Raw genomic sequence first — 26797 nt, 5'->3', positions numbered from 1 at the left:
AAGAACATAATTTATCAGTCAAATCCTTTAAGCAGCAGCATTGGAGTAGCACACCCACACCCTGACTCAGCATTCCTGGGAGTTCATGACCCTCTATAACCGCAGCACCAGTGAATGAGAGGACCATGGAATTCAGAAAGTTAATACTTCCCAATAAGCCCATTGAGTTTTTAAGATAAAAATTAAATCCAGATTTTTCAAAGCCAAATGGGCAGGAGCAGGAGAGAGGTCTTTAAAAAAAATGCTAGAGATAGATATTATGCCAGTCAATGTCTATATTGCCTTCTCTCTATAAGGAGATTTTTAACAAGTCAGATCATGTTCATTCTGTCAGTCCATGCTTCACAGAGGGGTAGCCTGATGCTCTAAAATAAGAACGAAAGTAATAATTGCATATGACATGTGGGTCTCACCTATTGTATGGTCTGAAATTCCTTGCTTTCATGGGAACTTGAATATTTATAATCCCTATATTTGTATTGTCTGCATAACTTTTCATACTATTTTCATATCTAACCAGTTCTTTTTTTTTTTTTTTTGGCAGGGGGAACAGGGATGGAACTCAGGGGCACTGAACCACGGAGCCATATCCCAACTCTATTTTGTATTTTATTAGAGACATCTTTTTTGATGATCTTGACTCTCTATCCAAGGAGGAGGTGTTTCGTTTTGTGCAGAGCTGTGCCCAGGCTGTGGTTCCTTCTCATATCCTCCTTGTGAAAAAGCACTGTGATGATTCATTCACCCCCCAGGAGAAGCTGTGGCTGGCTTTGAACTCGTGATCCTCCTGCTCAGCCTCCCACGTCACTGGGATAACAGGCATGCGCCACTGTGCCCGGCCTAACCAGTCATTTCTAATAAACATTCTTTAAACAAAGTCACAATTTACAGGTTGGTATAATTTCCACATGAAAAAAAAAAGTATCATTGAAATATGTTAATAAAGAAGCTTTTAAAAATATTTAGGTTTTAACAAAATTATGTTAAAGCAATCAGTATGTGCTAACTCAAAAGGGACTAATAATTTATCAAATATTCTTTTTTTAAACTGATGCTTCCAAGATGAATGGTTGGTGAAACATGAATAAACCAAATATATCTAAGGCACACAAAATCCAATTTATCAGCAGCTCTGTTGAATTAACTGGTTGATGAGTATTATCTACAACATCTCTTCAGGAACTCCAGACCTTAAAATTCTTTCTACACCAAATTTCATTTGGATGCTGTGGTCAACCAGGGTTCATCCCCTCTTGCTTAAGCAAATCTCAGATCTTAATTTTGTTTTCATTCTGGATTTAAATATTTCCCCTCTATGAGTTTGGATCAGAGGCCTTCTTGCTCAAATTTGTCCAGAGCTGACTTCATTTTCAGACAGAGAATCTGGTAACTCAATTGCTTTTAATGACTTGTGCCTTTGTCTTTTCCTAGACACCCTCCAGAGCACAATTTGCTATAACCTGCCACAATAACCACTAGTGTAGAAAGCAACCCAGGCAACCTCTCTAACTCACCTTAGGATTGTGTTTGTGTATCATATAGTTGTCTTGTGAATACCACACAGATGAAGGAGTGTTCATTCTATTCCAGAGTCCCATGCGTTTGGAACTGTTGCTTATTGGGACTCAGGTAATAAGAAACTGCCATGTACCAAATGCTTTCTATGTGATAGAGACTGTTGAGAACTTTACATCCATAACTGAATTACTCCTCATGACAATGGTGTCAGTGAGGTCACTGAGGCAAAATGAACTTCACAGGTACGAACACAAATAGTCATGGGGCCCATCCTCATAGGGGCCCATGCTTCGCTTAATACCCCATTGTAACCATCTTGATATTCTCAATACTTTCATCTATGAACTTGTCTTTTGAAAGTCGGATGAGACCATTGAGCATGCATGTGAGCACTGGAGATGGGCATATGTGTCTGTGAATTTTTGCCTCTCCATTTGCACACAGAATTCCAGGTGCTTCATTAGAATAGTATTCCCGAAGATCCACAGTGTGCAGAATTCAGCAAGATTTAAAGTAGAATGAATGGGACAAGCATGTCACTTCTCTGGCTAAGGAGTATGGAGGAGCTCACGGAGAGCTCTGACATGCCACACTATCCATTTGAGTCCAAATTTGCTTTAAATGGAGAAAGGAGGCAATGGTGTTTGAAGAAACACAGATGATCGAGGAATCCTGTCATATTGCTTCTCACTCCTATTACTTCTCTGTGTTAGCCAACCACTTATGCTGAAAATTATTAACAGAAAGGAAGGAAATGATAGGGCAGTTTGTAATTCCTTTTCTATTTCTCCTTATCCATAAATCAGAGAGAGAGAGAAAAAAACATTCATAGAATGCACATGTAATGAAAATTAAATAAAAAGTTGAATTAGTTTTGTGCAGCATTTTCATTAGTCTGGCAGGAAAGAAATACATATACATGTGAAAAATTGTGCAGAACAGAAATGGAAATGTTTTTAGTTGTTTTATCTTCTTGCGTCTATATTTCTGATGGAGCACAAAGAGTCCCACAATACACATATGTTGGAAGTATTTAATGAGCACTGAGCCTACACATGCACGCAGGTCCTGACATCTGTTCCAATTTGTAATTGGCAGTAACAGCCTATGCTTTATGCAAAGTGACTGTGAACATAACAATTATTTTGAAGTTGCTCATGTAATCATATGTCTTAGATCATAACACAATCTTTGGCTTCTGTATTTGTTTTTCTAGTATTTCAAGACTTCTAAAAATTGTTAAGCACAATTAACTACCTTGCAACATTGCATAGGCTTAACTAGTAGGAATGAAAATTTAAGATAACTGTATTGTACACAAATTTTGTAAATTGACATTTTTAACATGTGCCTTCTCTAAATTAAGACATACTAGGTTTTGGCAAAATTTCTGATAAGGCCACAATGTATATATTGTTGCTATGAGTCTACACATTTGTTTAATTTGTTTAATATTGAAAATGTCCTATGGGAGAGCATAAGACAGTTTTCTGTTTAAGGAAATCAAATACTGACTGAATCCATTTTCCACTTTGAGGTGGTTCTGCTCTGTACAGAATGTGTTTATCTTCTTCAATCATAAAACAGATTTTCCTTTTCTCTCAGAGAGGATCTCAAATCAGAGGATTAGCAATTTGCAGCTTCGTGTGAGTAAATTTACTTTAATACAGTAGTGCTTATACATAATATATTCTACTTAATGACATAAGAAAAATATAAGTTCTCCAATAAATAGACACAGGGCATAAAACAATAATTGGGAATAATCTTTTCACCTAGTGCCCTTCCCAATTCCTTTCCTTAGTCCCTGAAATCATAAGGTTTAAAGAGGCACTTTCCAGGTAAACTAAAGACAGTCTGGCTTGCAATGTCTTATAACAGATCAGATCTGTTGAGACTGTAGGTTTTACCCTGGCAGGGGAGGGAAGAGATTCCCTCTGCTGAGACTATCCTGCTTTAAAGATCTAGGTCTCTTTAAATACAATCAAGGTCAGATGACCTTCAAGACCCAGAGAAAAGTTTCAAGAGCAAAATATATTCTACCTTGGCCCTCAGCCTCTTAAGGACTGTAAACACTTTTAGGGAGTAATCATTTTCATTTTTGATGATAAAAAAGTGTGATTATTCCTATTGTGATTTAGAGGTTGAAAAAGAACACTCCTGCTGAGTCCCTAGAGGGGAAGAGACAGCTCTATGTAGGTCCCAGTGGAAAAGGCTAGAATTGCCTCCAACCCTTATCTCCTTGGCTGGCAGGAATGTTGGAAGCTACTGCTTTGGTGCACACAGAATGGGCATCTTGAGCTGCCTCACAGAAGACCAATGGGAGAACATTGGGCACTGAGCCAGTGGGCTGCTTGTAAGGGCCTTCTGTGGGGATCTGTGCCATCCATGCTAGGATTCTGGCCAGCAGGCACCTGATCAGATGGTGGAAGGCCCGCACCTGAGGCTTAGTACAAGAGAGAGGGTTCCAAAAGGAGCCTACCCTGGGTTTCTTCAACTGCATGTGAAAGTCAGACAGACTTCCATTTGGACCATACTGGTTCCCTGGGATTTTGAAAACTGGGAAGAAATGTAGTCCTAATGAAAATTTAATTTCATACAAATCTGGCAGGTGTGAGTTTACTGCTTTGAATTAGATTCAGAGATATAAAAAGCAACACATCAGGTCTAAACCCCAAATGGTAATTTGGCAGTATTGAATATAAAGTCATTTTATGAGAAATGGCATATGAAAAATTCAGAATTCTATATTTCATTGAGTCTAAGACACACTTTTCCCACATCTGTGAACACCTCTCCAATGCATTTTAAAATTGATGGTCTCTGATAGGGTAGAGGGTGCAGTTGGATGGGAGCTGTGATCCTGCTGCTGTTGCATGACATCTTTAAGGTCAAGAAAGTGACAGCTTCAAAACTGGCAGAAGAGGGTCAGCGATCTGGAAGACACCCCCGAGAACTATTTCTAAAACACTACATCACCTGTATTCTTGATGGCACAGAAAATGATACTGTATGGAAAGGCAAGGAGATTGGTAACTCTGTGTCAAATGGAGAGAAGCTGGACTCTCAACCTTTCCTTTTCTTTATTGTAGTTTTAGTGTATTTTTTAAAGTAATAGATATCTTCTTCCCATAATTCAAACCACAGTCTTACCATGAGAAAAACTTCAGATAAAACTAAATCGAAGAACATCACTAAATGCCTAATGAGGATCCCTCAAAACTTTCAAGGTCATCAAAAACAAGAAGAGTCTGAGAAATGGACAGTCTACAGGAGACATGTAATGTGGTAGCCTAGATGGTATTCCAGACAGGGAAAAAAAAGACCTTAGGCAAGAACTAAGGAAATCAAATAGAATACATATGTCTACTAATAATGTATCATTAGATCATTATTTGTGATAAATGTACCACACTAATGTAAGATGTTAATGATGGATGAAATGGATATTAAAGTACCAAATTTTCTGCATTATATTTATAGAAAAGCTGTAAAGATAAAACTTTTCTAAAATAAAATTTTGACAAAAAAGACTAATAGATAAGATGAAATTTATACATTGATAATTTAAAGGATGCTTTTTCAGTAAGTACAAAATAAAAGCCCTAAGGGATATGAAAAGTGTCATTTATTAGTGGCTTTATTAATTCTTAGTTTATATAAAATAGTGATATAATTTAGTTAAAGCTACTTTAGAAATTGATGTAACAAGGTTAACTTTTAATTAGAAGTCAGTATAGCTCGCCATAAAGCCCATAGTAAGAATTAAAATCACTTATAAAACTTGAAACAGATCATGCTTATGAAAATCTCCATAATGGTAATATTACCACTTCTTGTTTGTATCTGTGTGATCACATGCCATATTTAGCTGTAATCCAAACTGTGTGTGTACGATTTAATTTTGAGGATTCTATCTCTTAATACTTAGCAGACAGCTTCTGTACTGAGCTGAGAACTTGTTGCCTACTTGTTGGATCTGAGAAAAGGGACCTAACTGTGGCCATGGAGCAGACAAGCAGAGAAAGCTCCACCAGGGCCCTTGGCTCTACAGTTCTGCCTCAGTTGCCTGTCTAGCTGCAGACACATGCCCTGGCTTGCTGCTCCATGAGGGAAAGAGGGTGAGGGAATCTTCCCTAAGAAAGTGTTTAGGAGAGGTGGGCAGTGCTGTGGGGAATTGAAAGGTTAAAAAAAATGTAAAATACTACTTGTGTTTATTCATTTCTTGAAAGGTCACTTACTGGGTATTTCTAAATTTCAGGATGGTGACCAACCTAGTTCCCCACCCACCCCACCCATTCTTATATTCTGGTGACAGAGAACTGAGCAATAATAACAAATTGACATCATGACAGCAAATTGGTTTCAGCAATGGGGTGCAAATGATTCATATTTAAACTGTAGTCCACAATCATCCTGAAGCCCAATTACTGGAATATGACAGTGTCCGGTAGTATTGATAGGACAGATGCATCATTCCACAGGCAGAATCAACAATAGCACAACTAAACCTACCACAAAATACATCGATAATAATTATGTGACCCTAAAGTAATTACATACGCAAAGACTAGAACAGCAGCAATTGATAGTCTCAATCCAAGAACTTCACTGATTCCTTTTTAGGAAGGCGGGGGTCCCTTTTGGAAAAACCAACCAACCAACCACGAATAGAGTACTTCTTTAGAAAATTGTGGAAATCCCATTGTCTGCTTGGGCATATGCTAAATTGTAGCTTTGTAAAGTCTCATGGTTGCCAGATGTTCAAGTAGAATACAGAATAGCATAATATTATTGCTGCACTAACTCTACTATGTTTACTAAATTTATGAATAAAACTTTAGTATTTTTTAATAAATAAATTAGTTCAATAGCACACATTATCCTTAGTTGTACATAAAAAAGAATGTCTATAGAATTATAATCATCACAAACTCACATAGGACTCAATATTTTAAAGTATTTCTAATCCCCTGTGGAAAAAGTTTGTGGCTGAAGATCATCTGGACCTGGGCCACACACATTCCCCATTCAAGCTTTACTCATTTATGTACCTTTAATCCTGGAAAATTCACAATTGCTCAATAAATATGTTCTGAAAGAAAGAATGAATCTATTCTTCTCTCCCTTTAGTACCAGAGGCTTAGAATCAAAATGAAGGAAGCTTGAGGCTTTGTAAGAAGAATGAAAAAATATTTAGGGGCTGGGAAATTGCACTGTTATCAAAATAAATAATATTTTTGAAAGCTCAAATTTTAATTGGATAGTCTGTGATGAGACTACTTATAGAACTTTTGTTGTTATTGTTACATTTTTCTTATAAACAGTTGTGTTTTAGTGTAGAATAACAAATCTTTCCCTTCTTTGCCTGAAAAAATAATTGGAAAGGAAATTTTAAAGCAAATCCTACAGTATTTGGTAATTATTTCCATTGAACAGTACAAAATCTGCTGAATAATGAGCCCACACCCAGTTTGACAGTACATACTGTTATGCCCCCTGGCTCAAAGAGAATTCTGACTTCTTTTAGCCTTTAAAATGCAGTCTTCGGGCCCCTGGGATGGGACAAGTTTATCCAGCCACGTTACACAGCAAGCACAAAAATGAGCAGGAACACTGTCACTGATGGGATTCCAGAACGCTCACAGTCCTGTTCCAAAGGAAACTTAGAGCTTATGTTGATGTATGTGTTATAAGTGAAGTTGTTCAGGGTTGATGACAGCACTGAGCAGCTCTGCATCTCCATGTTGTGGAGTCAGTGAGTGGAAGAGAGGGTGTAGAGGGGAGCAGGAAGGCAGGCTATCTGGGGAGAAAGAATTTAGTTATGGTTTAGTTATATGCTGTACCCCAAAGCTCTTGGATTAGGTAATGGAAGAATTTTCAGAGGTGAAATTGTTGGGTTATAAGAGTCTTTAACTTAACTTGTGAATTAACCCACCGATAAATATTAATTGGATAACTGTAGGAAGGTAGGGTATAACTAGGGGAGGTAAGTCACTGGGAGCGTGCCTTTGGAGTTTCTATTTTGTCCTTGATGCTTTGCTTCCTGGTGCCATGTCCTGAGCTGCTTTTCTCTGCCTCACCCTTCCACCATGATGTTCTGCCTCACCTTGGGCCCAGAGCTATGGACTGAGCTATGGTCATCTATGGACAGAGATCTCTGAAACCATGAGTCCTTTTTGTTTTCTTCTCAGATATTTTGATCACAGACATTAAAAAAAAGCTGACTAAAACACAGGACTTCTCCTTTCAGTGTGCTACCAAAGCTCTGCTATACTCCTTCACCACCCTCAACCTACCAAGGTTGTCTGGAAGAGAAGATGCACATACTCCTTTTCCATACAGAAGGTCACTGCAAAGATACATTCCTTTGAAGGAGACATTATTGGAAATTTCTTTCATTTGGTGAGTGTTTGAGAGGCAGTGCTATTGAAAACACACACTTCATTCAGGTCCAGCTATATTATTTGTTGGTCCCATACAAAATTAAAAGATGACACCCCTATTAAAAACTGGGCTTGGCAGCACATACTTGGAATCCCAGCAGTTTGGGAGGTTGAGGCAGGAGAATCACAAGTTCAAAGTCAGCCTGGGAAATTTAGCAAAACCCTGTCTCAAAATAAAAAATAAAGAGGCTGAATATGTGGCTCACTGATAGAGTGCCACCCTGTGTTCAATGCCCTGTACCACAAAAAAAGAAGAAAAAATGCAGAGAAAAAGAATACTATTAAAGACACTAAAATATGAAATATTTTCTTTCTTCCACTGTCTGTCTTGACTCATCATGGTGTTTTTTTGCTAGTTAATTTGTGCAGGTGAGTACAGACCTTCATTCTACCTCTCCATACCCCACCTTACTCCAAACCCCAACAGCATGGCATTATGTAGGATTTATAATTTGTCCCCAGAAAAACTTTCATTGAGGCTTAATTCCTCAGTGTAGAAGTGCTAAAAGATGTAGCTTAACAGGAAGTGATCATATCATGGGGACATTAGCCTCACCGATGGATTGGTTCAGTCTTGTGGGAGTTCTCACTCTCATGAGACAGGATTAGTTATCTGGAGAGTGGGTGGTTTTCGGGTGAGCCTGCCACTTTGCCTCACTCTCTCATACACACATGTTCTCTTTTGCATGCACCTCTTCACCATCCCCACATAGCCACCCCCATTTGGTACCATCCACCATATTATGATGCAGCATGAGGCCTTTACCAGATGCAGCCACTCAGTCTTGAACTGCCCACCCTTCAGAACAATGGGACAAAAATCAATCACTTTTCTTGATAAATTACCCAGTGTTTTACAGCAACAGAAAATGGACTAAGACCATCTTCCACCACTGGCAGTCCCAAGATCCAAATGCTTTATCCCCCATCTGTACCTTCCCTTCCCACGGGTCTGCTACCCTGACCTATAAGCCTCAAGCGATTGCAAAATCTGTACTGAGACATACTGTGTGCGCCCTCCAGATCCCCTACTGAATGCACAGTGACACTGCCAGTGTGTGCAAGAACTGCTGCCATTCTGTCCAGCCAGGTGTCACCCCAGGGTGTGTACATTCTGACCCCTCTTGAGTCCCCTGCTTGAGGTAGAGGCCAGTCCAAATTGCCAAGCAGAGTGGGAAGTAGAAGTGTAGCCAGACAACAAGGGCACCAGAGTCTGGGGGACAAGAGAGTTGAGAACCAAACTATGGGAGGAGCTGGCACAAGAGACCAGACTCCATGTCCTTAGCACATGTGCCATTGTCCCATAGGACCTCCCAAGACAACATGGAAAGATAGAAGTATTAAAAAATTCAAGTTTGCAACAGCACTACATTAAACCTTGAACATGGGTCCTCTGAGGGCATTGGTCACCTGCTCATGAAACCAGCACTGACCTGACCCTTTGACTCCCAGACTCTACACACTGGTCACAAGTCTGCTGTTTCAGGTAATCTCATTTCCTGTCATCCTGGCACAGAGTTGGGACCATCTCATTCAGTCACTGTCCCAAATTAACCCTGCTTCACTTTCACACTCTTGACAAATTCTCACTGACATCAAAAATATTTAATAAACAATTCATCTTACCCACTTGCTCCAACAGACAGTACACATCCTTTTCTAGTTTAGAAGACCTGGTAGACATTAAAATTGTTGGCTTTGTTGTCTGTAGTATTTTCTTTGTATTTTATATTTGCACCCCACAGAGAAATTTAGTGTGGGGTGTTGTCCATTAAATGGTTTAAGATTTGGCAATGGCTTGCTTTTGAAGTAGAGCCCATACATGCACACGCACATTTTCCAATGAACTCAGCACTTTGTTAATATTTTCTCTCCAGGAAGGACTACTGAAAACTCCGGACTTCATTTGTATATTTTTCTTTCAAGTAATAAGCCTAGGTCACATTAGATCTCAGATGGTCTCTAAAGTCAAAGCCTTCAAATCAGCAAGGTTTTTTTCTTTCTTTTAAATGCTCTAGTCAGCATTACCATGTGCAGATAGAGCAGTAGGAATTACCCCACAAGATGAGTTAAACAATACCAGAACACTGACATGCCATGGGGAAAGCACCAGGGCACGGTGGCCAAAGGCACAGGATTCAACCTGCTGCTTGTAGATTTCTCAACCTCCTGGGGAATCACTGTCTTCCTTAGGATGATGAGGATCATAATTGTATCTACTTCACAGGGTGGCTATAAGGATATAATGACCATTCCCATAAACTCCTTAGCACAGAACATTGTAGGTGCTCAAAAATATTAAATCATCAGCTAACAGGCTGATAATACCCTCCACCCAATATATGTTCACTCAGCTACTATGTGCCCACCTGGTGAATGGAACTCAGGAGAGATGAACTTGTGGCCAAATTCCCTTGATTTTTTCCTCCTCTTTTCTTGACACAGTGTTCCCAGTGGCAGAAGAAAAGGCTGGGCTATCACTTTGGGACCCAATTGTGAAAGATTTGGTGATCATGCTAAGAATGATGTAGATTGAGCATGTCATTTTCCAAGTAAACTGGGATGTGGTTGAGAGAATGGGAAGCATAGTTGACAATTATGTTATAACAGTGGAAAGCATGACTGTGACAGATAAACCATGATAGCTACTTAACCAAGAGGGTAGAGTCAACTCCTAAACCCAGTTGAATGATTTTCCCCTACAACCCAGTTGTAGATTTCCGCTACAGATCACTAGAGACTTTTTATTTTGTTGATAGGAAACCTTTCTCCAGAAAAGTCAGGGTGCAGCTACCACAGCTGTAGACATATTGACCCTGATTGTAGAGTATATGGGAAGAATGAGACTCAACTCTGGCCCCAAGAAGCCTACATTCAGTTGGTGAGACGTGACAAGATGAAATTATACACACTGTCAACCGTCTTCACTGTCTTCATGAGGATGAAGAGGATCATAAGAGTATCTACTTCACAGGGAACAATACAAAACAGAATCTAACTAAATGTTGACCTTCATGGATGGCACTTGGTATGACTCACATGTGCCAAAGAGAACCGAGAATCTTAGAAAAGTGAAACATATAAAGAGAAATAAAATGGACCATTAGGAAAGCCGATATGACTATGTTCCTTGGTTTTGAGATGTATCCCTAAAACTGAATGAAAATCTAAAATATAAACACTATCTTATATATCTGTTTTCTAGATAACTGCCAATAAAAGGAACAATTAGAGGGTTATCTGTCCAAATAAGACTCCTTCTCTATAGGCAGATTCTTGCAGTGAATCTTGGATAATATATCCTTTTGGAACCATTAGCCAATTTAGGGGATACTTTTAAATATGATTGAAAGTGAACTTTAAATAAAGTTAGATCTTGGTCTCAGTGTACTGTGTATTACATTTGAAAAAAAGAATGTACTTTATATTGAGATATTATGAATTTGTTTTATTGTATTTCCAAGAAAAGATAGATTGGAGATAGTTTATCATTTGGTGAGTACAGGCAAACCGTGAAAATCCTTGTAGTTGAATCCAGTAGAAAAAACAGAACTTTGAAAAGATGTTAAGATACTAAAGTATAGTGAAATGGTTACCTATTATTAACATAGGCCTTTCTGCTAGAAACTCATGGTGAATTGTTTAAGTGATGGCATGCATTTATTTAAAAAATTGGTACCCACTAGGCCAATACCTTTAAAAAGCCCTTTTGAAGTTTACTTCAGTTCTGCTTAACTTTGTGCCTTGGAAGGAAATCAAATGATTCTCTGATTCCTAATTTTTTTAATGAAAAGTTTGGATTTCATTTGAAGATTTAAAGCCAAATACTTCCCAAATGATGTCCATTTCCAGGGAAATAACAAAGAATTAGATGACATTTTGAAGACAGTTTCAAACAAAAGAAGAATCCATCTTAAATGGTACCCACAGCTGTTTTAGACTTCCTAAGTCTCAAACTTTCCTCTTTCTCACTCATTCATTTATTTATTGTGTTTCTAAATTCAAGACAACATTGAAGGTCAAAAGCAATGTAAGGTCATTAGCTCTTGGGAGTTTTCTATTTGGGTAAGTGTTGGGGCAGAAATGACAAAAAAGCAAATAGCAGTTTCTTGAGTGATGCTAGAACTGGATGCTATAACATGTGCCTGTTTTTTTTTTTTTTTTTTTCCAGCTATTTGGAAGGCTGAGGCAGGGCCACTAAAGCTGGGGATTTGAGGCCAGCCTGGGCAGCACAGTGAGACTCCTCTCAAAAGCAGAAAAAAAGCAAAAATATGAAAATAAAAGCAAACAGCAATTCATTAACATTCACGCTAAAGAAAATGCTCAGTCTCTAGGATATTTACGGAAAGGGACACCAATGTTTTCTGCTCTGGTGAAAGCTGGCCTTATGCAGAGCAGATGAGGTAGCACTTGACAGATGGGCCCCACATAATCCATAGAGATGGTGATGGAAGAGGTGAACAAGTTTTGGGGGCCCAGTAAGTACAGAACATATTTTAATTCATTTAAATCTTTGTGAATTAAGTAGCCATAATATATGACCTTTAAAAAAACTTTTTATAGGATATTGTAGAAGCAAAACATCAGATAAAATTCCCTCAATTGAATATAGTAGTTCAGAGCTCAAGTTCTCAAGCCATATTCCTGGGTTTAAATCCCAGAATGATTTATTTTTTTATTTTTATTTTATTTTTTAGTTGTTGATGGACGTTTGTTTATTTATATGTGGTGATGAGAATCTAACCCAGTGCCTCATATATTTTAAGCAAGAGCTCTTCCACTGAGCTACAACTCCAGTCCCTGGAACTACTATTTACTAGCTAGATAACCTTAGGAAGTTTTAACATTTGGAGCTTCAGTTTCTTTATGGGTAAGAAGGAACAAATACCTCCACCTGCACAGTAACTATCTCATCCACATTTGGGGATGGCTTCTTATTTCCCAGTTGGCAGCTGCCTTGCTCTCTTCTTTCATAACTCCTTTTTTGTTTGTTTGTTTGTTTGTACCAGGGATTTAATCCAGGGGTGCTTAACCACCAAGCCACATCCTCAGTCCTTTTTATATTTTATTTTGAGATAGGGTCTCGATAAAAGTTGTAGAGGCTGGCTTTGAACTTGCAATCCTCCTGCCTCAGCCTTGCTAATTCTCCAAGGATTCTGCCGGAGAAGAGGGTGCTCAGCTGGTTTCAATGGCTGGCACTATATCGTTTCCTCCTATTGGTTTCTCCTGTTTCTTTTTTTCTCCAATTATTTTTAAAATATATTTAATTCTCTATATAGTTCCTTCAGTTATTTATCTTCAACCTCTACTTCTAGCAATTTTCTTCCAGTAAATCCACAGCCATCTTTCTTGTGATATTTATCCTTCAGTATAATAAGTAGTAGCAATCTCCATTATTTATACTTCATCCCACTTCTGTAAATGAATAGAGCATGCTTAAACATTTTTGTGACAAAGATAGAAAAAAGAGAGCCAAAGTTCTGAGTTGTGGTCATAGAAGGAAAACAATGTGCTTTTGTTTCAGCTTTCTATACAAACTAAAATTAAGCATAAAACTTGAAAAGAGTATTACTAATATTCAGGACTATCAATTGCATTAAAATTTATAAGCACATAATTTATATTTATTCATATCTGAATCAATAACCGTAAGTAAACTTTATTCAAAACTGTTTGAAAAGCTTCCCTTGCGAAATAAAAGAAAGTAATACATCTCAGATTAAGAAACTATTAATCTTTGATCTGAACTTGCTGAGATAAATTTATCATCGTTTAGAAAATGAAACTGTCATCCTCTTATTTTGATCCATGGAGGGCAGGTCAAAATTCTTGCTATGTTCTTACTAAAAAATTGCTTTATTAGAATAAGATTAGAAAAGTAAAATCTAGGGCTAGAGTTGTGGCTCAGTGGTAGAGCACTTACCTAGTACTTGTGAGGCGCTGGGTTTGATCCTCAGCACCACACAAAAATAAATAAATAAAATAAAGGTATTGTGTTCAACTACAACTAAAAAATATATTGGAAAAAAAAAAAGAAAAGTAAAATCTAGAGATTGAGATTGGGGGAGTCATCATATTCTTCTTTGGAGGCCACAGCTATGAAATTCCAAGAATTTTGGTGAATTCTATTCACCAAAAGCAAATGGCAGCTTTGATACAAGGATCTCCACCTAATGATTAAAAGATAATGACTGGCTGGGCATAGTAGCACATGCCTATAATCCCAGCAGCTTGGGAGGCTGGGACAGGAGGGTCACGAGTTGAAAGCCAGCCTCAGCAAAATCAAGGCGCTAAGCACCTCAGTGAGACCCTGTCCCTAAATAAAATACAAAATAGGGCTGGGGATGTGGCTCAGTGGTTGAGTGCCCCTGAGTTCAATCCCTGGTACCGCCCCCCAACCAGCAAAAAAAAAAAAAAAAAAAAGATGATGACTGCAGAAGAGAGATTTTTGCTTGTCTCTTAATTTTATTTTGAGAGTTGTCCCTATCAAAAAAGCATACCTGGGGTATGATAGAAAGATGAGTATGACTACTTCTTTTCAGAAACCAACAGTTCTACTAAAATAATTTACTGCTATGATTTTACTGGCACCAACTCCCCACCCCATAATACATAATAAAATCAAACCACAGGGCACCACTCAGACCAAGGTTTTTCAACCTGGGCACTAAAATCTTAGAACTGATTAGAACTTCAGTGGAGATTTAGCATAATCATCATTGGCAATTGAGACAAAGCTCGGAAAAGTTTAGATTGACTATCTCAGTTTATTATAGCAGCAACTGACAAAATTTATAAAGCATGAATACTCTGAGCTAGAATCTATTCTAGCTGCTTTATCTAATTCATCCGTAGTCTTACATCGTTTCTAAAAGTTTATCCTCTATTTTATATATGACAGAAATGAAACTCTCTTACAGAATTAAATGACTTACTCAAAACTACTGCACAGTAACTAGTGATGTTCAATTATTAACTCAGGTCTAACTCAAAAGTACTAGATATCTTTCTCTACATCTCTCAGGCAGAGGCTGAGCTTTCCCAGAACACTGTTCTAGCATTCTGGCCCAGGCCTCTTTCCAGTTCAGATGGTTTACAGGGCACTAGCATTTTGTCCCCTCTTCCCTAACCCCAGAATCACTCTGAGGAGTTAGAGGCACATTGTTGCCTGGGGAGTGCAGCTGAGAGGCCTATACTGAGTGTGTGAAATTGTGCTCTCAGGGAAATGAACATGCGGGTTAACAGGGGAAGTACATGAAAATTAAAACCCTTACCCTTATTAATCCTGTTGGATTCCTAACACTTGGCTGGAAGACAAACCTTCAGAATTTGTGGTAGTGGTAAAGCTACGATATTTTTCTTTTTATTGAAATCTTTCCTACAAGAAGAATAGCAAAATAAAACTCTTCAACTTCCACTAACAACTGGTGGTCCGTCTATAACGTCTTTCCCATGTGATTCAGATCTTAGAGGTCAACTGAACATCATAAGGTATGAGTCTTAACGTTCAATATTAGAGTCCTCATTTTTTATTTTATTGGATATTTGCAAAATTATTGGCAGCTGAAGATAAAAGAAGTGAAAACTTAAAAATGTAAACCAGAAGTGAGAACACTCAGGATGAGAGTCAGAAAAGAAGAATGTGGGAACCTAGAGGACATATTAAATGGGAATCCTGCTTTTTCAATCATAGCAGGACTCTCTTGGCCATTAATATTTAGTCCCAGCAACCTAGGGCAATACTAGTTTTTTTTTTCTACTGCTGCAATTAGTCCTCTAAAATTTTCAGTCAATTTTTATAGAAATTTCATATGAATATGAACTTCCAAAACATAAAAAGGGATTATTTCATTTTTTATTTTGCATGTCAGACCTATAAGTGACTTGAAAATATCTGTCTATACTTGATAGATATTAAAATACATGTATAAATGATTGTTTGAAATATTAGTATACAAAGCACTAAATATTAACTTGAACATTTCAGAATATTTCTTGAACATTTCCATAGCAAAATGAGACATAATAATAAATAAACCATTCAACATATGAGATGTGTCAGGCAATGAGGCTTAGTATTCGTTTGATAATCAAAGTAATTTTGGTACATTTCAGTGCAACTGAAAAAAAATGCTACTATTCCATTTCAAAAGGAAGAGTAGGAGCTGTAAGTGATGCTTTCTTTCCATAAAGACATAAAAATCCTTTGCTCTCATACTCCACCTTGAACTAAGGGATTTCAATTCATCACTTTATGATCATGAATTTACTAACCTGCCCACATCACATCAGTAAAAAATAGACCTGTTTCAAATGAACAGATTCAAGAAGGATGTTAGAATAATCTGGTACATAAAGGCAATCGAATAGAAACACAAATTTCAAACATATAGCTTGTGGCAGACAGGATAACAGCCTCGCAAAGATAGCCCACATCCTAATGTCCAGAACTTGTGAATGCATGAGGTTATGTGACAAAGAAGAATTAAAGTTGCAGATAGAATTAAGGTTGCCAATCAACCAGCCTTAAAATAGGGAGAGTATCCTGAATTTGCCATGTGGGCTCAAGACAATCACAAGAACCACTGATGGTACAAGAGAAAGAGAATTGGTCAGGATGATGTGACATGTTATGAGAGGAGCTTGATTCATGTTGTTGACTCTCAAGTAAAAGAGGAAAGCAGGCACTTTGTGGAAGTTGAAAAAGGCAAAATTCCTCAGAGCCTCAAAAAGGGAATGCAGCTCTGTTGACACCTGGAATTTAGCTCACTGAGACCCATGTTGGACTTCTGACCCGCAACCACAAGGTAAGGTATTTGTAATGTTTTCAGCCACCAAGTTTGTGGTACTTTGTTACAGCAGCAACAGAAAGCTGATACAAAGCTGTTTAATCAGTTAAGAGCAATTAAAGCAAACACAATCATGGGAAACCATAATAATCAATTTTAGCAACCAAAAATAACACTTGGAACACAAGTCCATTTTGAAGTAATAAAAGGAAAAGCACAAATATTCCTTGGCATACAAAAATAAGAAAAAAAAACAAATATGTAAGAGGAATGTTTTTCCACTTCCACTAGACTACAAGAAGAGAAAGGGGACTAAAAAAATAAATACAATGATATAAAGTATGGGTAAGAGTTTTTTTAAATGCCCCCTGGAATAATGCCCTAAGAGTTCTGGAGTCTTTGTCCCTAAAGTTCTTTTAGATATACAGAGTCCTATCTATGTTATATCTATTCTGGATGGCTCAGATGTTTACTTACCTGACATCAGAGCTTAGATTAAATTAATTAATGCTAGAATTAGAAAATTGTCATTTTACAACCCTCATATAAAATAATGGATCTGAGATTAAACAGTCTCCCATGGCCTCCTACAGTCTAAATATTCTACACAGATTTGTGTCCATTCAAATCTGTACCACAAATATTTATTACCTATCTACTCAACATAAATCATTCTGATGTGAATAACCAGAGAATACGACATAAACCTTGACTTTAAGAAAGTCATAGTTTAATATTTCCCAGAGTAAATAATTGACCATTGTCAGGTTAGTCATTGAGAAGAATCTCAGGAGATGGAGAAGTGATATATTGATTTTAAAAAAACCTATCAATATATTAAAAATCAATACATTCTTATTGATCCTAAATGAACTATATTATTAGTGATCACTGGAGGTTACCAGGGAACCAACTCATAGCAATGAGAATTGTATGCCATTTTCCCTAAAAACATACAAAGGAAATGAAAAAGTAGATGACAGAAGAGAGAAAAATCTTCTTTATCATCAGCTTAAAAAGGCATAAGGAATGCTAGAATTAGAAAATTGTCATTTTACAACCCTTGTATAAAATAATGGATCTGAGCAAAGATCATCATCAGATATTAAAACTCAAAATAATTTTAAAATAGATAAATCAGAATAGAACGTCTAAACATGCACACCAAACAGTCTTAGGGTCAGGAAGTGGGACAGACAGCCATTATGTACCTCTTCTTGTGAGTCCCTAGGAATCACATAGTACCACTTTATAAACTAGTATTTCTCACCCCCAAATAAAACCCAAATCTAAAACAGCCCCCAGATCCGATTATCTTTTCATAGAAAACACAGGGATAAAGGAACTAGTTCAAAAAATCCAGAATAGGAGCTACCAATTAAAGAATGTGGAATTCTATATGCTAAACCACCAAATTTCCCTAGAAATCAAAAGAAAAGGAAGAAACTTAAGAGACATGATCAAATGTAACACATAGGCCTTGTTTAATCCTGATTCCAATAAATCAACCCTGAAAAGCTAGTTTTAAGATCAACAGAGAAATTTAAGTATGAACTAGGTATAAAATGTTATTATAATAAAGGCATGACACTATTAAAGTATGTTTCAATGATTAGAGATGCATAATGAAGCACTTTCAGATTAAAATGAAATGTCTGAATATGCTTTAAAATACACCAGCCAAAAAGAAAAAAATATTTGTATGAAAGAATACATAGAACAAGATTAGCAAATCAGTAGTATGTATTCAAGCTGCATGATGAAACTTAAGGGCTCATCACAAGATGCTCTCTCCTATGTTTGAAATTTTCTATGATAAAAAATTTAAAGGATGAAAGCAACTGTAAATAAATAAAAATTTACTAGTTCATTTGATCAGTCTTTATTATTGAAAGTGTGAAAGATTAAAATATTCATGCTAGAAATTTTATTTTTCTGCACATACACATATTCTTATTAGTAATTTGACTCCTATTACTTTAAGATTGAATTCATCTGATATAGAAAGTAAGTTTTCAATTGACCAAATTCCCAATTTACACAATCAAAAAAAATCTATTATAAGTGAAATGTGACTTCTAGTGCTGAGTAGAGAGTGCTTCTGGTGCTTTTGTGTGAAGTTGAGCCTACATCTTTTGCATGAATGGAGTAGGAAATATTTGCAAACATTCAAATTATTTATGGTTCATGTGAAAAGATTAGTATTATTGTATTTTTTCCAAAGTGCTAATTCTCACAAATTTTTGATTAAAAAGTAGATTTGCTTTGAAGTGATTATCTTATATAAAATCTAGTCTACATGTTTAACTGACAGTATTATCCTCTTGCTTGTTTTTCAAATACAATAGAGACTTCTCTAGGAGAAAAAAGAAGCTGGACAAAACAGACTCATCTTCAACATTCTCTGCATATATGTGTAGATTCCAGAGCTGGTATAAAGTGGTTGAACTTATAGCATTGAACTTCTGAAGTTCATAGAAAGCCTCTTGAGCAACAAACCTAGCAGTGGAACAAAATATAAATCTCATCATGGATTTTCAAAGTATTCACAACAGAGAGCCTCTTTAAAAAAAAAAAAATTAAAGGGATTTTATTTGTAAATAATTTATTTCTGGAGAAGTCTTGAAGGTGACCCACATGCTCAAATTGCATCTGGAGGCAATTAAAATATTTTCAAAGATATATACAATTTCATAATATATAGAAAAACTTTCATGTTTTTGTCTGAAATATGCTAAATTTTAAAATATGCACTATTTTTTCTTTTTAAAGGTAGTCTTTTATAAAGAAACACTTAAAAAGTTGTGGCTGTTACCTTCTACCAGAAGGGAGGAAAGACAGCATAAGGCAAGTTAGACTATGTAAATAAATTACATTACAGAGGAATAAGTCTAGTTATTTCAGCTAATTTTTTCCCTTATGCATTAAGCTATGTGGGAGGGATTACAGGTACAATGTCAATAAAGATAATTATTATTTTCTCATGCAGTAAAATTTTTAATATAAAGAATTGTGCTATGGGTTGCAACAATTATGAAGATGATTTGTGATTCTAGCATTTGGTCCAGTCAAGGATGTAGAAGAAATGGATACACAAATCTCAAGATTTTGTTACAACCATTACCTCCCTTTTTTCTGAGCCTGATCCCCAAATACCTTACCAACTACAGCTTCTGTGTATTTCCCTTCAGTGGGAAGAGGGAAGTACTGGTTTGGAGATACGTTGCTGCCATATCCCAGCAGAAATCCTTCAAGCTTTACATTTGGATTTGGACGTAGGAACTTCAAGAGGATGGAGTCACTGGTGGTATTGATGTGGACTTTAAGGCTTGGCTTTTTGCCTAATGATGGAAACAAACAAACAAAAATATGTGGCTGTTACTTTACCTGTTTTGCATCCCACCAAAATTTGCAGCAAGGGTTAGTTGCTAGAGCATTGTTCTGGGAAAGTATGTTCTCAACTTTGCAAGGCTCATAACAGACATGCCCAAATGTGCCCAAAATGTAGCCAATTTTGATATTAAAAAAATGGACTTCAATAAGCCCAGCATGGTGGCACCCACATGTAATCCCAACAATGAGAGAGGCTAAAGCAGAATTCCACACTGGAGGCCAGCCTGAGCAGTTTATTGAGACTCAGGCTCAGAATAAAATTAACAGGGCTGGGGATGTAGCTCTGTGGCAAAGTACCTTCAGGTTCAGTCTCAAGTATTACAAAATTAAATAATAATTTTTTAAATAGCAATGAGGAAAATGGACTTAATACCATAAAAAGCAGCTGAAAATGAAAAGTAATGTTGTGTGGTTTCAATACTTGGTAGTTTATTATCAAGCAGGTAATAGAATTTAGGCTTTCTGTTTCACCTCATAGTGAAAGGACCTGGATCTCCTTATTGGTAAAACTGAATTACTGTCAGGCACAGTGAAGCACACCTATAATTCCAGCAGTTTGGGAGGCTTAGACAGGAGGATTGCAAGTTCAAAGCCAGACTCAGCAACTTAGCAAGGCCTTAAGAAACTTAGTGAGACCCTGCCTCAAAATAAAAAATACAAAGGGCTGGGGATGTGGGTTAGGAGTTGAGTGCCCTCAGGTTCAATCCCTGGTACTAATCTCCCCACCACTAACAAAAAACAAAAACAACAACAACAACAAAAAACTCTGAATTATTACACTTTGAAAACCTTTAGCCCTTTATGTTCTGCTTTCTAACACCACAGCTACAGGAATTGGTCATGGATAAAGTTGGAAAGGGAGAGGAGAAGGAAGGTTTCTGGTGGCAAAGGTAGTAAATTAGGGAATGCTGGAAGGAAGAAAATGGTTAAGGAGAAAGTGGACAAATTCCATTGGGAGCTCACTATGTCAATGAGACAATTACATGGAGACGCCCAACAGGGAGTTGAGTATCTAAGTGTGATGCTCAGGACTGGGGTACAGACTCAACTGAGTGTCATTAGATTATCAGTGACAATTGGATCAACTTTCCCAGAGAGACTGTGAAAGGTGAGAAGGGAGACATTACTTCAATTCTCAAGACATTTTTTTTAAATCAATGATGCAATAGGAACAGATAATCACACTAACTAAAGGTCTTGACCAGACAGTAAGGAAACAACATTGTCTTTGGAGCCAGAAGGAACAGGGTTCAAATCCAACTGTTATCATCACTATGAGATAATGGTTAACTCATCACTCTGGCAACTCCCTGGACATGCTTGCACCTAAGCCTCCTGCTTTGTAAACAATGGATAACAGCCACCATTCTTGCTGTGTTATTTACAAAGATGAGGGGAAATGGTACAAACTTAAAGCTGGCACATAGCAGTTGTTCCATGATTGCCTAGCCATCCTTTAGCCATAGTTCTTTAGCCATCATTCAGAAATCCAAAAACCTTTGTATGTTTTTTTTTCCCCCAAGTTCATCTCAAACAAATTTGGCAACAAAACTCTGAACCATCCTGAATCCATTTCGTCTGTCTCTGAGCCTGCTCAGTATAACTATTGACATGCTTCACTGTGGAAATGTGCTTAGTTAAGTGGTGCTTACTGGGCAAGAACTCACTAAAGAGGTTATATAACATTTGGTCTAATACTTTTCTAAAATGCCTCAAATTTGTGAATTCCAAAACATGCCTGACCCTCGAGGTTAGGATTGCAAGACTGAATTATTTTATTATCCACAGATTTACTATTTTGAAAATATCTTGCCTATTGGAAAGACTGCATTTACCAATTTAACAATTCGTATTCTATTTCTCATTAATTGAAGTTTTATATTGTATAAATACCAAACACCACATCTATACAACACTAGTTCCCCAAGGTTTCATAACTGAGTTTATTCTGCTTCAACCAAAATCAGTCTGGGCAGCCTTAATAAATACAGTTACATAAATGGATTCATACTACTATCTAGAACTAAACTTTAAAAATGTCCTGAAAAAAAAAGAAATAGAGGTAGACAAATCTCACTTCACTACAGTATCACCAACTTTATACTTCAAGATCATCATCCAATTCTTTATTTAAAATTCGGAAGTCATGTCCCTTGTTACCTTACCAGACATTATTTCTCCTATTATAACTTCTTACCAAAGCTCATTTGGTTTTGGCCAGTATAATCTTCTTGCTTTCTGTAGTACATATCTGGTCCTGGCTCTCCACCTTGGCTCACACTGTTCACCCAGGACAGATTCCCTCTATGTTTGGTTTGCCTTCTCTACATCCCTTTACTCATCTGGTTCTTACCTCATTGCTCCTTTCAGTGGTTAGCAAAATGATTAAGCAAGATTTTTCCCCTTTTATTCCAAATAAGTTTGTTGAGTGTTTCTCCAAATGAAAATTTGAAATATTTAGTGACATTTGACAATTTTTGACAATTTCTCCAGTATTGGGGGGCTATATCTATGTACCTCCAAAATTAATTTTTAATCTTTAAATAATACTTTTATATCTATTTTTAATAATTCTGGTTTAATGGCTTGGAACCTGAGTCATGTAATGACAGTTATCTTTCAATAGTTTTTAGTAGTTAGAACTCTGCTGAGTGACTTTAGGTAAAGACAATAGAAAATCATACAATGTATTGCAAGCCTAACTAGTATAACATTTGTAAGTAAAGTAGCATATATGTTACCTGGGAAAGTCGAGGAGTAAAGAGAAGTAAGCATGTATGGCAACAGATGTGAGAAATAAAAATAAAAAATAAATGCAAGCATTGTGTAAAAGCAACACTAATTTGCCTTCAAGGAGGGGAGGGAACTGCACATTGGCAAAGTAGAATCTTGGCTCTGTGACAATAGTTTCTAATCCTCTGTTTGCAACAAACACCCTAGGGTATCTCTAAATATTTCCAAGAATGTTGTGAAATTCTAAAAGAAAAGTCTTTCAAAACAAAATTAGAATCAATCCACTTTTCATTTTTGAAAGTAAATATATGCCCTGCAGCATTAAAAACAGTGAGTAGGTCAGAAGGGGTAGGTTTGGAAACAACAGGTTTTTAAAAATAGCATTGTAAATTCAAGATATCCCTCTGAATCAACCAGAGTGGGCAGGTTGCTATTGTTTCAGAGAAGCTGTGGTCAGTTCCAGTCAAGTTCTGTAAAGAAACAGCCCAAACACAGGGTACTTAGTGAAGCCAGCTAAACTGTCGTGGGCATCCAGTCATGGACTTGTGAGAAAGGAATCACCATTAAAGTATATTCAGTAGGAGGGATTTTTTTCATGTTTGATCTCTCTTAAGATTATCTTATACTTTCCACAATGTTTCAGAACATGTTCTAAATTGTTGATATCAAGTTGGTCAAGATGATAAAATTACTACAAGAGAAAAAAGTGCAAAATATTAAAACTATTCTATTGACAGCTCACTGAAATGAATTAAGAGAAGCAGTTACTGCAGTGTGTTAAAAGTAATAAAGGGTTGATTTTTTTTCCTAAGCTCTTAGAAGATTATTATAAAATTGCTCTAGGCTATTCAGTTAATGTGCTACACCCAATTACTATTCTTAAATCAGTGAGGATATGTCTATTTATTGAAAAGTAACTTACTTGTTATTGTTTCTAATTTTTATTCATACTTAAGAAATTGGACACTTATTAAATATTGAAATTGAGCAAAGCACATTGTAGATGTCAGGTTAATGACATGCAAAGACCAATTTGCATTGTGTTATCTCTGTTTTCAGGCACTTTCATTTCTAACATAATTTTAGCACAGGGAACATAAGTCTATACAACTTTCTTCATATTTAATTCTTTTTTTTTTTAATTTTTTATTGTTGGCTGTTCAAAACATTACATAGTTCTTGATATATCATATTCACACTTTGATTCCAGGTTATGTGATTTCTAAGTTTGGGGCTATTCCATGTGTCTATCTAGTAAATGTTACCAGTAGAGACATAAATATAGTTAATCTATAGTCAGTAGTAGACTATTATTTTTCATTTCTGGGATATTACACTTTCAAAACTGCTGTTTCTGATTATTTTCTGAACGATTTTACTATATTATGTGTGAACAGGACTGGGTACAAAATGTGTGGTTCCTAATGCAAAATGAAATCCTGGAGCTTTCATTAGAATTACTAAGAAATTTTAAAATGGCAACAGTAGGATCAGGGTGGGGCTCTTTTGAGGGAGACTGCTGCAGAGGTCACGTGTTCATGAGGTCAGTCTTGTGTGACAGTATAATGTATGTTATACCTGAAAAATCTGTCAGTCTGTGACATGTTAAAATTATAATAAGAACTACTGCTATATAAATACAGGTGATCAGAGATCAACCCACTATCTATAAAGGCAGGAATTTTGTATTGTTGTTGTTTTTTTTTTTTCCAGGAAAAGTGGTTCAAGTTTATGATGTAACCAGAACAGTCCTTAGAAAAAGATATAAACTACCCTTCAATCGAGTGTTTGCTTTGAAGATCTATATCTCAGAGTGGATAACAATACTAGGTGTAATTTTTTGAATTTCTACATCCTATTGTGAATCAAGAGACTGTTCAAGATAATCAAGCTTTTCTTTGGAGTTGATGTGGTGTGAAATGCTGGTTGTCTTCTCCATTCTTCTGTCCATGTTCCATATCAAAATACTGGCAGAGTGATTTGCTCAACAGCTATACTTATATCCTCCTTGAAGAAGAGTGAGTTTTAATAAAATGACGTCATTGCTTTTCTCCATGGCTGTGGCAACTGTGATGGCTAAAGTGTTCTGTAAGATTCATATGGCCACCGTGTGCATGGTAGAATTTCTGTGTGAGACCAAAGGCGGAGAGATGTATTTTGTTCAAAATTTAAATTTTATGTGGTACACTATCGGATGTAACCTGTCTCATGGGTTTGTTTGGACAACCTAACTCAGCTCTATTTGCCATGGAACCTAGAGTAGGAGGTGAGATCTTGGTGTTCTATATGGGTTGATGTGACACCCGTATGTATTTTAGGGGATACTGGACATAAAATGAAAGATATTTGCAAAGACCCTTCAGGGGCTGGGAAGGGAAGCCTGGAACTGTCTGCATTGAACTCTTAAACTGGACAGGGAAGAGGCATCTTCAAGGTTCGTATGTTGTCCAGCTATAAGTTTATTTGAATAGCAGGCCTGCTAAGTATTTGAGGTCAAAACCCTACCATGTTTAAAAAAGTAAACAAACTTACCATGTTAATAAAAGTATTCATTTGCTTGAAAAAAAAACTATTCTAAAAGTAAAGAATTTATTAATATACAAACAATAATTAATTTGGCTTTATATGTCTCCATGTTTTAAAACATTAATGAAGAAACTAGAAATACTGTAAATAGCAAGTTTGGGCATGAAGTAAATCAGATATAGAATTAATTTCCTTAGGATATTAAATGAAAGAAAAGCAGTAATACTGATGTCAATAAAACAGTCATGGGCTGGAGCTTGAGCTCAGAGGTAAAGCACTTGCCTAGCATGTGTGAGGCCCTGGGTTCCATCCTTAGCACCACATAAAAATAAATAAATAAAATAAAGGTATTGTGTCCATCCACAACTAAAAAATATATTTTAAAAATATTTATAAAATAATGAGTCATTTCAGAATTAAAAGTATAACCCTATTCTTACCCATAGTATGTAATGTGTTCTGTGCAAATTTTACAGTCCCAACCTCTACTTGCTCAGCAACTTATGCTATTATACAAATATCAAAATTTTCTAAGACACTTAATTAAATCAATTCCCATCAATTTTGATATGTTATATGAAGTATAGGTTTAAAAAATTGACACAGATTTGACCAGATTTTTGAAATTTTGAAATTTCAAAGAACCAGAAAAAAAAAAAAGGCAAACAACAGACTGAACAGACGGGTAGAAAATATTTGCAAAAGATAAATCTTTTGAAGGAATTGTACCCAGAATATATATTCTTTCTATTCAATAAAACAACAAAACAAGGGAAAATGGATTTGAATGAATGCACTTGAATAGATTTTTCACTAAAAGCAATATATGGTGACCAAGAAGCACATGAAAAGATGCTCAACATCATGGTCATCAGGTGACTTTCCATCAGAGACCACGTAGCAAGTATTTCAGAGTTGGCAATCCAGAGTTCTCTACCACGACTAATCAACTGTCACAGAAGTGCAAAAGTAAGGTATTGGTCTAGGTTTGTCCTTCAAGTAACAGTTTACCAAATCCCAATCAATATCAAGGAAATGACAATTAAAACCAAAATGATATACCACACACACAAGAATGGCTAAAATCAAATGGACTTACAATAATAAATCTTAGGCACAATTTGGAACTTTTACACATTTTAAGTGTGAATACTAAATAGGATAGCCACTTATGAAAACTGTTGAGAAATTACCAAAAAGCCATTGATTTTATTTCTGGGTATTCTATCCAGGAGAAATAAAAATATATCTATACAAAAACTTGTGGGAAATATTTTAAAGTAGCATCAACCTGGAGACACACACAAATATCCATCATCAACTGAATGGATAAACAAAATATGGCCCATTCAGACAATGTGAGATGACTCAGCAACAGAACTGAGCAAACTA

The 26797-nt window shown here is 36.4% G+C and overlaps 1 protein-coding gene across 35 annotated transcripts in view; it reads right to left on the bottom strand.

Moving 5' to 3' along the window:
• LOC107136359 (ABI family member 3 binding protein) overlaps nucleotides 1-26797 on the bottom strand; it is a 227666-nt gene that overhangs the window by 158184 nt on the left and 42685 nt on the right. For all 35 annotated transcript variants that reach the window (XM_048803407.1, XM_048803428.1, XM_048803417.1 and 32 more), the window contains exon 2: nucleotides 19915-20094. In XM_048803407.1, the coding sequence (XP_048659364.1) occupies nucleotides 19915-20094 (180 nt within the window). The remainder of the gene's footprint in view (nucleotides 1-19914; nucleotides 20095-26797) is intronic.

The sequence above is a fragment of the Marmota marmota genome, unplaced genomic scaffold, assembly GCF_001458135.2.
Source record: "Marmota marmota marmota unplaced genomic scaffold, marMar, whole genome shotgun sequence".
Classification (NCBI taxonomy): Eukaryota; Metazoa; Chordata; class Mammalia; order Rodentia; family Sciuridae; genus Marmota; species Marmota marmota.
Note: the sequence above shows the minus strand (reverse complement) of the source record. Positions and strands in the feature narration are given on the sequence as shown.